The 12,547-nt window shown below is 38.7% G+C and overlaps 1 protein-coding gene across 1 annotated transcript in view; it reads right to left on the bottom strand.

The window, feature by feature from the left end:
• CFAP52 (cilia and flagella associated protein 52) overlaps nucleotides 1-6,467 on the bottom strand; it is a gene marked incomplete at both ends in the record, with an annotated part of 36,464 nt that extends 29,997 nt beyond the window's left edge. Inside the window, 2 exons of the mRNA XM_083352343.1 lie at nucleotides 4,941-5,140; nucleotides 6,386-6,467. Of these exons, the coding sequence (XP_083208469.1) occupies nucleotides 4,941-5,140; nucleotides 6,386-6,467 (282 nt within the window). The remainder of the gene's footprint in view (nucleotides 1-4,940; nucleotides 5,141-6,385) is intronic.
• Between the last annotated feature and the right edge of the window lie 6,080 nt (nucleotides 6,468-12,547).

Below are 12,547 nucleotides of genomic sequence, written 5' to 3'. Positions count from 1 at the left end.
TTTTAATTTAATTCTCGGTTTTCCATCTTGCCAGATAAATTTGGATGTAATTCTGTTTAAATTTTCAAAAAAATCCTTACCTAATTTAATTGGTACACATTGGAATAAAAAGAGTAACTTGGGAAGTATATCCATCTTGATTGTCGCTATTCTCCCCATAAAGAAGAGCTGCAAGTTTTTCCATCTGTCTAAGTCGGCTGTAATTTGATCTATTAATTTGTCATAATTTTCTCTTTTGAGTGTAATACATCTTGCCAACAGTTGGATCCCCAAGTACCTTACTCTTTTAGATGTCTGGATATTAATGTTTTCTACTAGCTCAGTTTCTTGTAAATTGGACATATTTTTAACTAACATTTTAGTTTTTTCTTTATTAATCTTCAATCCCGCAACATCTCCATAATTTTCCAGCACCTGTAATAATTTTGTTCCAGATTCTAAGGGGTCTTCCAAAATGAAAACTAAATTGTCTGCATAAGCCTCTAATTTAAATGTCTCTTTTCTGATTTCTAATCCTTTAATCAGCTTATCTTTTCAGATTATTCTTGTGAGTGTTTCTAAAGAAAGAATAAATAATAGAGAAGATAGTGGACAGCCTTGTCTCATGCCTTTTTGTATTTGAATGCTATTTGTTAATTCTACGTTTATGATTACTTTTGCTTCTTGTTTGGAATAGATTGCTTTAAACATGTTTATAAATTTCCCCCTGAATTCCATCTGTTTAAGTTGAGTCAACATAAAATTCCATTTGACATTATCAAACGCTGTCTGAGCATCAACAAAAATCAATGCCATTTGTTTTTCGCTGTGTAATTCATAATATTCTAAGATGTCTAGTATGATCCTGACATTATGTCTAATTTGTCTTTTAGGCAAGGAGCCATTTTGGTCAGTATGGATAAATTCAGCTAAATATTTTTTTAATCTTTCTGCCATTATGGTCATGAAAATCTTATAATTGGTGTTCAGTAAAGAAATGGGCCTGTAGTTTTTAATGCAGGTCAAATCAGAGTTTTCTTTAGGAATTAGTGAGATGATTGCTTCTTTCCATGAGTTTGGGGTTTTTGCTGCATTTAGTACCTCATTAAATATGTCAATAGGGTGGGAGCCAAAAGTTCTTGGAGGTTTTTATATATTTCGGATGGTAATCCATCAGGGCCAGGTGTTTTATTACTTTTTTGTTTTTTAATTGCTTCTATAATTTCCTGGACTGTTATGTCTTTATTTAATATATTTTGAAATTCTTCAAGAACCTTCGGTAAGTCTGCTTTCATAAGATATTGTGATATTCTTTCCTCAGTAAACTTTTCATCCTCTTTATAAATTTTTTTACAGAATTCATACGTCACCCATTTTTTCCTTCATTTTGATGTACCATCTCCCCTGCTTGATTACACAATTTACAAATCCATCTTTTATCTTTTTGTTTTTTCAATCTATAGGCCAACCATCTCCCGAGTTTATTTGCCTGTTCAAAATTTTTTTGTCTAATACTTTTTATTTTTTGTGCCATTTCTCCCTTTTCTATAATATTCAATTTATGCTTATTTAAATCTAGCTGTTGTTTTAGATCTTTACATTGTGGGGGTTTTTTAGTCCTAATTCTAATTTTTTGTGTTCTTCCTCTAAACTTTTTCAATATTGCCTTTTCTTTTTATATTCATTGGCCACGTACGCAATTGCAGTTCCTCTCATAACAGCCTTGGCCATGTCCCATAAATTTTGAGTGCTAGTCTCCTCTTTCTTATTTGTCTGGAAGAATGTCCATATTTGTTCCTCCACGTTATGCTTAAATTCTATTTGGTTTAGGATTGCCTTTTTTAGAGTCCACCTCCTTGTTGTCTTCTGTTCTTTCCATTTAATTATAATGGGATTATGGTCTGCCCAAGTATTAATGTCTATTACTATGTCAGCAATATCTGAATTTAATTCTTTTGTTGTCCAGACCATATCAATTCTGGACGATTGATGCCGCCCTGAATAGTATGTAAATTGCTTTTCATTCAGATTTCTCTCCCTCCAACTATCTTGAATATTTAATTGTTCCACCATTTTAAAAAAAGTAACGGGTAATATTCTCCTGGTTCATTTCCTTACTTCCTCACTCTTATAATCTAATTCTCTGTCTATAATTTCATTAAAATTGCCAATTATACAAATGTTCTCATATTCCATATCAGCAATAACCTTATGCAGTTTCTTATAAAATTGTCTTTGTTTTTCAATGGGGGCATAAATTCCTATCAGGGCGACCTTTTTTTTATTCAGGGAAATTTCAATAATCAGTATTCTACCTTCCTCATCTCGATAGATTTGTCTTGCTGGGATTCTTTCTTTAACATATATCACAATTCCTCCTTTCTTCTGCTGTGAAAGCAATACAAATTTGATTCCTAACTTAGGGTAGTTTAGTAGATCCTGATCTTGAGTCTTTATATGTGTTTCTTGTAGAATTGTTATATCTAAGTTTTTCTTACTGAGCTTATTCAAAATTATATTTCTCTTAGCCAGGGAGTTTAGTCCATTTACATTTAATGATAATACTGTTAATATTTCTACATTACTGCTTCTGTTTTGATCTTGTCGCTCTTTCTTCCTTGAGTTCTTTGTGTCTTCTTTCATCATCATTGTCATAGTTCATTCTCATTTTTTCTCTTCTCTGTTTCCCGTTCTTTGCCTTGTGATTCTCATGTCTTTCTATTATAGCTCTCTGTATTGTTCTCTTCTCTTAACTCTCTTTCTTCTAGTTCATCTTCATTGCCTAGATGCTGCTGGAAAAACTCTTCTGCTTTGTCAATCGAATCTAGCCATATCTTTTTTCTTGCCAGGTCACCAGAATCCCTTCCGGCATCAGCCACCTAAAATTGATGTTTTGTCTTATTAATTTTGATGTAATATGTTGGTAGGGCCTTCTCAGGTCTCTTACCCTCCTAGGGACTTGTTTGAGGACAGTTAGTTGTTTACCTCTGTATTCTGTTGGGTCGTCCCTTGTTCTGTGCAAAATATCATCCCTAATTGACTTCTTCACAAATCTGATATGTACCTCCTTGGGTAAGTTATTTCTTCTTGCGTAGTTTGTGTGGATTCTGTATATTTCATCAATCTCATTTGCCATCTTTTCTTTCCCTGTCTCTAGGGCCCTTGCTAGCAAGTCCGTCATCATTTCTGGGAGGTCCTCCCCCTTCTCTTCTTTCACATTTTGGAAACATAGATAATGGTCTGCTTTCTCAGTTTCAAGCAGGATGACAGTTTTTCTGACTCTTTGTTTGCTTGCAAGAGTTTTTCATTCATCTACCCTTCTTTCCTCCTTATTCATTCTGTCCTCCATTTCTAATAATTTCTGTTCATTTTTCAATATTTGTTGTTGGAAACATTCAAATTATCTGTCCATTGCTCCCATCTTCTCTATAAGTTCTCCAGTATCATTCCTTATTTCACCTATTTCTTTTTTAAAATCCTCATGATTTCTCAGCATAACCTCTTGCATGGATTGTAGCATTGCTTGTAGGTCTTTAAGTGAGCCTGCTCTTTCCCATGGCATCATCTCTTCTATGGATCTTTGCCCTGCTGGGCTTAATTCCACTGATGAGGCTTGAGTCATCTGCCTTCTTCCAGTCCCAACTCTTGTTAGATTTGGGATGCTTGTCATCTTTCTAAATAACATCAACCAACCCTCCCACTTATACACGACCTTTGTCTTTCCCTCCACCACACCTGGAGATGGTTGCAATTGTTAAGTGAATCATGTGGTTGTTAAGTGAATCCAGTTCCCCCCATTGACTTTGCCTGTTGGAAGCTGGCTGGGAAGGTCACAAATAGTGATCACATGACCCCAGATGATGCAACTATCATAAATCTATCCCAGTTAGAAAAGACTAAAAATTTTGATACCATAACCATGGGGATGCTGCAACAGTCATAAGTGTGAGGACTGGTCGTAAATCACATATTTCAGTGCTATTGCAACTGTGAACAGTCACTAAATAAATGATTGTAAGATGAGGATTACCTGGATGACTCAGAATCTCCATAGACAATTACCTGCAGTAATTACATACTCAAGGCATGGATTAATTGTAGGTGAACCTGACCAACCAAGAACAATGATGGTTGTTAATTTAACTATAACATGCAAAAATGCTTTTTCCCTATTGCTATCACTAGCCAGAAACTGCTGAAAATAAGGGAACACCCAAAATTTCAGGCCTATTTGTCAGTAAGAGTAAAATCCCAGCCAAAACATGGTGATTTCCCTGATGTTTTAAATCAGCCATTGCCTCTCAACTGTTATGCTTTCTCTCCAAAACACTATTTGAAACTAATAATCTAATTTATATTTAGACAATTAAATTATTTTATCTCAAATCCAACACTGGACTGACCCCCATCAGCCTATATATATAATGTAGCAGGATTTCTCAGAAATATTCTACAGGTGGCCGTTAATGATCACTTGTTCAGTGCCCATTCAAACATACAAAGGTGCTGAAAGAGTGATAGTTACTAGTGGTCCTTGTAATAATCACAGTGCCCCTGCAGTCACAATTGCCATTTGTGATTTTCTTTGCTGGCTTCTGACAAGCAAAGTCAAAGGGGAAGCTAGCAGGAGGATGCAAATGGCAACAACATAATGTTCTTGCTTAACGACCAGCAGTGATTCACTTAATGATAACAATTGAAAGTGCCAGAATTTTCATTGCTAGGCAGCACGGTCACATGACTAGACTATATAACCACATGGTTTAGCCACGGACATTCTGGTTCCAATTACCATCCTTAAGTGTGAACTATTTGTGGTTGTAAAAAGTATAGACATAACTTGAAGTTTAAACAGTTAATCAGAGTTGAAAGATCAGGCTTTAAAGGATCATATTCTTCCCATTTTAAACAGCAGCAGCCTTTAGGAATCAAATACATTTTTAAAGGATGCTTTTATCCACCTTAAAGCCCATGAACGTGATCTGACCAGAAGCCACATAATTTCCACTTGGAGAAACTGTGACACAGGAGACATTGTTGGTGTGACCATGTAAAAAATCTTGACCCGGAGTGTTTATGCTTTGGATAATTACTGTACAACCCAGTGGATAGATAAGATGCTCTCGATCTGGATGGCAGATGAGGCCAAAGGGAACATGTCCTGAAGACAAAAGAAATGTAAAGATTATTTTGTTACTAGAGGTAGAACAGCCAACATTTATCTACTACTGAAACTCTTTTGTGTCTGTAATCTTTAACTGGGCAAAATGGTGCACCATAGGACAAAAGAATTCCAACCAAGGTATCCAAACTAGGCTAACTTACAGAATGCATCCAAAATCTGGGACCCATGATTCTTGTAGAATTGAAATTTGGCAATTTTTATAAAACATGTTATGATGCAAATGTAAGCATTTATGACATAATACAAAATGATTTTAAAAATTGTGTGGTCAAGTTCTGATGTTTGAATACAATATAATTCAACATGGGTTACTTTTAAGTCAGAGACTGAATATCACTCTGAATTTTAACATTTCCAGGGAAGGCAGTATATTAGTGCTCTGTCATTGTTGAAGAATCATTGAGAATTTAGTAAGGAAACATTTTTGAAATGATGATCCAACAGATCACAGGTTCTCTAGTTACATGCTATAGCCGAGCAATAATCAGCAATAATTTTTGGAAACTGAAAGTGGTTTCCCACGTAGGAGAAGCAAAAGATTTATCCCTGCAATTCATCAGGATACTTTACTGCTCTTCATTTTTTTTATCAGTCCCCAATTACTTGCTAATGCTGCCTGTCTTTTGATACTTTGATTCTAATCCATTCTGTCTTTCATTCAAACATTAGAGAATAATAATAATACTGTGCTTAAATCGTGTCTTTCCTTTAACCTTCTGAAAGCAAAGTGATATCATTAAAACAGTTCATTTCTTAAGAATCAAAATCACAGCAAGTATGAGAATAATCACAGGGAGGATGGCCGTTAATTTTTAAGAGGCACTCAGATTTGGCTTGTTTTGAACTGCAATCAAGGTAAACTTTATAGTCCTGCTGTTTACAGCCCCAGGTCAAACTGAAACTCTGATTTCTCAATCCTTCCCTCCGTAACCGAATACAAACTACTTAATGCACGGATATTTATGTTAGATTACGTTCTCTGGTACAGCCTGAAAAACAGTTTGGATTATCATTACAGCCCACCAGTGCAATATATGAATATCGAAGAGGGAACACTTGAGCATGGCCAGAGTTCTTTTGCTTTATGCCGGGCAATTACAGAGATGAAGATCGAGGCGGAGTTCCTAGCGGCCAGGGTGGGAGGGGGCTTTTCCCCACAGCAAGGAAATACCGTGACTTCCCTGCTTGCCATCCCGGTCTTCCCCTCTCTGCCCCCGGTACCATTGAAGCCAATGATCGCCTGAAGCTGAAGACCCTCCAACTCGTCCGCCGACTCCGCTTTTTCGTTCGGGACAGTCGCCATGTCGCCGCCGGCACTTAACACTAGCTTAGCGGTTGTATATACCGGTCGCTATGGAAACCGCGCAGGCCCCAGAGGAGGCGTGGCTCTGGGAGATGCTCTGGAACCCGTGGTGGAAGGGGCGGCGCCTCTCTCGTTTCCCGGCTGCGGAAGGATCGATCGCAGAATCGGTGGGATGGAGTTCGAGAGCGGCGTTCCTGCATTTTTCCAGCCTTTTTGTAAATGAAGCGGAATCTTACGAGTTGCGCTATTTTCATTGTAAAGACCGCCAAGCCCAGCTCCAGAGTCTTAGGATGGGTGCCCGATGCCCAGAAGCACTTACTGGCTTCCAACCACATTTTAGATAGCACCCTATGACTATGTCAACCCAGCCACCAGGCTGTTTCTAGGTTGTATATGTTAGGAGGGGTCCTTGGTGTCCTCTCAGCTTGGTTGCTTTCTTGCAGACGTTTCGTTACCAAAATATCATCCGTGCTAGTGTGTTTTACAAACGTGATTTAGCTGTATGATCGTTGCCCTAAATTAGCTTTACACGTTCTGCTAAGCCATAATTTACTCACTTTTATTTCATTGGGTAAACCAGAATTAATGGGGATTATGTTAAAATGCTAAACCAGAATCATTTAGCATTAATCCAGAATCAAAGCAATCTTTTAGGGGTTAAGGCAGAGATGGTGGACCATCTGTGGTACAAAAGCAGTTTGCTTCTTTATGGTTTATCACAAACATTTTATTACGTGTTTTATTGGATTTAGAGGTTGCCTAACTCCCAACAACTCTGGCAGCTTACATTTCAAAAGTGGGAAACAATAAAATGAAAGAAAAGGGAATTTACTTTTGGAAAACAAAACTAACAGTCTCTTCAGTTAGCCTAACTTCAGGCCTAGGACTAAGCCAGATTTTCAGATACTTGCCTGGTGGGAGCTCCTGATCTTCCAGGGTGATGCTGTTTTAGAAGGCAATGGAGAAATTCCTGAATCCTAATAACATCATTCTAGCCATTGTTTATCTACTGCAGGATGAAGGCCTCTTTCGCATGTTTCCAACCAATATAGTCTAATCTTTCTTTTGCCAATTAGGCTCCAAATACTTGCTGCTGTTGTCAATCAGGTTTTCGGTCTCTTTCGTGGATGCTTTTTACCAAATAGGATACAAACTATGACTGCCTTGGTCCACCTGTCATCAGTTCTTGTAACCAGCTCATTTCCATTTCAGTTCTTTTACTCTCTTGATGATATTGTATACTTTTGTTTGTTCTCTAAACCATGTGCAGGTCTTTCTATCTTGTCTTGTAATGCCGAGCATATATCTTTCCATGGCTCTTTGCACCACTCACAGCTTGTATTGATTGTGACGTTAGTGTCCTTGTTTTACCAGCATCTGTTAGAGCAAATAACACACACTGATCAAAAACTTTTCAGGCATAGGGAGAGGTTGTTCTTGAAAATTACACTTAGCTTGCCAAATGCCTGTCTACTACATTTAACATGCCGTTCAGTTTCCTTTATTGTGTCACCTTTCATTGAACTCCATTGGCCAAGGTATATGTAGCGGTCTACTACATCTTGTTCATCTCCCAATATATGGCATTGTTTAATTGAAACACACCCACTTGACCCAATCATATTGGATGGGCAGAATCTGATGGAGATAGACAGTCCCTCAAATAATCAGGACCAAAGTACTCTGTAGGTGAACTGCATTCATAAGCCATTAACAATTTGAGAGACTCACAAAGCAGCAGGGACCCATGGGCATAGCATGGCACATTCATTGCAGCCATTTTACTGTATTCTAGACCACCTGTAGCTTCTCAATGGTCTTCAAGGGTAGCCCTAATTACAGTTGACATTGCACACCATTCAAAGACATGAGCACGGTTTACAAGCCACAGCTAAACCAGAACCATAAACTATTTATTTATTTATTCATTCATTCATTCAGTATATTAAATTTATTTGCCGCCAACTCATTTCAAATGACTCTGATGGCTTACAGCATAATAAACATTAAAATCATTAAAATCAATGAATGTAAAATGAGAGAACAAACAAAATAAATTCATTACATTATATTGATTATGAAATCATTATACTGAATGAAATCCTTATATTTTAAAATAAAATCATTATGTTATCAATATATTATATTTTAGAACAATCATTACCCAAACATAAATGTTTTGTATGGAAATAGGGATGGTGAATCTCTGGCTTGCTAGAAGCTATTCTTAAAGGCTCCCAGAATTATCAGCCAGTATGACCAAAAGCACTGAGTTAAGGAAAATGTATGTATTTTTTTTAGTTATTATATTCAATTTGGATGCCACCTGATTCCAAGTAGCTCTGGGTGGCTCACAAAAAATAGTGTATAAAAACAAAATTTTAAAAAAATGAACCAGAACAAAATACAAAAGTAATTACACAATCATGATGGCAATTCAAACAACAAAGCAGGCATAAAACTTCACAAACGGGAATCAAATTCACCCTACTGCAAGAGGAAATAGCCAGGTTTTCATGGGTTTCTGGAATGCCATCAGGGTGGGAGACATTTTGTTCTTTCCAGAATCAACTGATTTTTCTGCATTAAGTAGCCAAAGTTCTAAAAGTTAAACTTTGAATCAGATCCTGGACTGTCCTGTCCACCTTTATTCAGCAGTATCGATAATAACACTTGCATTGCTGTTAGAATCTTCCTCTCTTCTCCTGGTCAGTTGGCTACAATCTTAGTATGCTTTGATAAACTATTGAAATGACCCCTCTATTACAACAGTTAGCATAGAGATACATGCAGTTTAATACTTAACCTAAAAGAATGTGTGGGAAGTCAGTTCCCCCACCCCAGAGGGCTCAGTGGGTTAGGACACTGAGCTTGTCGATCAGAAGATCGGCAGTTTGGCGGGTCAAATCCCGAGTGCCGCGTAACAGAGTGAGCGCCTGTTACTCATCCCAGCTTCTGCCAACCTAGCAGTTCGAAAGCATGTAAAAATGCAAGTAGAAAAATAGGGACCACTACGGTGGGAAGGTAACAGTGTTCTGTGCGCCTTTGGCGTCTAGTCATGCCGGCCACATGACCACGGAGACGTCCTTGGACAAGCGCTGGCCCTTCAGCTTTGAAACGGAGATGAGCACTGGCCCCTAGAGTTGGAAACGACTAGCACGCATGTGCGGGGAAACCTTTACCTTTACCTTTACACCCCAGAGAAAGAAATATTTTGGGGAATATTAAAAGGCAGAATATTATATTTCCCCAAAGGATCTTAAAGGCAGAAACCAACCCCCCCACCCCAAAAGTCTCTCTTCCCCAAACAGAAACCAAGTCTGCAGAAATGCAGATGTGATAATCTTGTCAGAAAGATTGGAGCTAGGAAGCTTGGATTGAAAAAACAAAGATCCCTAAAATCAACGAACCCTCACACCAAAAATATCCGACACAGGACATAGTCATTAGCCACAGCCCCAGAGAAACAGGATATGTATGACCTTTGGGACATAATAGGATTAACCCACCAACATCAGAATACCAGAAAGGCACACTCAAACTTGGGTCAATGTTCATGCCACAGGAACAATTCCAAACAAAATCTCAAGAAGGTATAAAAACCCGCCACTCCCTCAGCTTTCCCAGAGCCATCTTTCTGTCTGCCTCTCCTCTTCAATAAACTATAACCTTCTTTCTAAAGCAGTCTCCATTTTGATTATTCCCAGCTTGGACTGGACCCTGATGAGGATTTTTCTTTCAACAACTGTATAAACATAAACCTCCACAGCAGCAACTGGACTGAGCCACTCTGAATTTTCTTCCTGAAAGCAGGTAGACAATGAGAGAAATAAAATAAAAGTCATTCATTAGTCGTTCTTGCTAATTCATTGCTGGTCTTAGCTGTTTGTCTTCAAAAGGAATTTCTGTTCCATTGCTTCCTTTTACTGTAATTCCCCGCCACCGAAATATTTAGCGTGTTATTTCAAAAGCTGTTCTGTGCTTTTCTAGCTGGCTAGGCGTACAACCCTTTTAAACTGCCCTGAGTCCCTTGGGAGAAGGGCGGTATAGAAATCGAATAAACCTAAACCTAAATGAGTTCACCATTTGTCTTGGGCTCTGGAACAGGATTTCCCTGATCAGTGCCATGAGCTCCTACCTAATGCACCTTAGGACTTTGGGGCCTGCTGCAGCTTCTGAGGCTTGCCATATCGATCAAGCTCTAAATAGACCACCTTGGTCAAGCTGCTGTTTTCTCCATATTTTTAGCCATCTTCTCATAGGGGCTGCGTGCAGTTTTATCAAAAGGTCGCTAATGGGAACTTAGAAGGTAGCAAAGCACTTCGCTGGCCTCTTAACTGTACTTAACAGTCAGGAGCACGTTCTATTCACACGACAATAAGCAATCATATGGAAAGGAACGATTTGCCCTGAATCACTGTATGCTGTATCTTTACTCTCTTTTTCTTTCTCTCCTGCTTCCATTCAACTCCCCTCCCTTCCTCCTAGCAACAATGGGAAAGAGAATCAAACCATCCTTTTGATCTGGCTGTCCTACTTTTGGGTAAACGGCCACTTCTTCCATTTCCTAAGGCAGGGCAGGCCTCCAATTGTGCTATCTTTGTTAAATGCTGGCATGTTCCTGTGCCCTACTTTATGTAGCATTTGGACCTGTTTAAATGAAGAGAACATTTTTGCCTCAGGAGTCTCTGCATGCTCTGAAGAAACTGAAATTCTCATGTCTTCCCTGACCGGGCCTTGGAACTATTAATATGAGTTGATATCTTGATCAAATGATGAATCATTCAAAGTGACATTGGAGGCTAACTGGGCAGGACTCTGTTTCCCCTGTTTAGTTCTTCTGCTTCTCAAATGAGCATAAGAAACTTGGTTTGCTTTGTGAGAGCAAATGGTTTTGAAACGCAACAGACCCAAAGAAAGCATAATATTGTTCCTTTCATCCATGATTTATTTTTGTTAGCGTTGATGCCAAGGAAAGAAAGTCATAAAAGAACAGCAGTGAGTGGCAACTGACAGCAACAGGTGGTTATATTTACTGACAAAATGCAAATTATAGAGGGACATTTGGTATATGTTTTGAGAGCCACTTTGGTCTACTGGTTCAGGCACTAGGCTAGAAACCAGGAGATTGTGAGTTCTAGTCCTGATATAGGCCTGAAGCCAGCTGAATGATCTTAGGCCAGTCCTTCTTTCTCAGCCCTAGAAAGGAGGCAATGGCAAATGATTTTTTTCTGAGAAAAATTGCAGGAACCTCTGCAGGCAATTGGCAGGAGTGGAGAAAGAAAAGGAGAAGAAGAAAGAGAGATAAAGTGATAATCATTACATGGAAGGGGAGAGACAAATAGTACCTCCTCCCCACAAATAAGGCATTGGAGCTGACATTGCTTAGATTTCTTACCTGTTCAGGAGTTGTCCCAACCTATCTGAGTTCAGTGCACACTGAGTTAACAGAAGATGTTGCTGTTATCGTTATTTTAATTTAGAAAATGTTTTCTGAACATTCCCAAAATACAATCTTGCTTCTTCCAAAATCACTCATCAGCAAGCCTACAGAAGGGGCCAATACTGTGCATTTAGAAAGATCCATATAGCACTCATTGTCAAGACTAAGGCCCTTTGAGGGTTCCCCCATATCTCTAAGTTAAGGTGCCCACCCATCCTTGTGTCAGCATGAAACAATGGTGCCCATTAAATTTGTTGTCTGTTTTACCAATTCCTAGCCTACTTCTATTGCTTCTGTTCTAAGTCACTGAATAGTCTTACCCTTATCTGACCCTTATTGCTACAGGCATGCTAAAAAACAAATTTCTTTCTGGTTTTGCTTCCATCTCTTTTTAGCATATTGACAGCAAGAATGGCAGCCTTCTAGGTCATTGCCAGAGGAGTGGAATCTTACTTCAGGACTCTCCCTTGGCTGGAGGCAGTCATGTGTGTGTGTGTGTGTGTGTGTGTGCGCGCGCGCGCTGCCAAATTGGTGTGTGGATTCCAGCTGCTGCTCCCTGCATGCTGATCAGGTGTTTGGCAGTCAGCAGCAGCACAAAAGTGATGGAGGAAAAAATATGTTCCTTCAAATCAGTTTT

This window comes from Vipera ursinii (assembly GCF_947247035.1).
Source record: "Vipera ursinii genome assembly, chromosome: 2".
Taxonomy (NCBI): domain Eukaryota; kingdom Metazoa; phylum Chordata; class Lepidosauria; order Squamata; family Viperidae; genus Vipera; species Vipera ursinii.
Note: the sequence above shows the minus strand (reverse complement) of the source record. Positions and strands in the feature narration are given on the sequence as shown.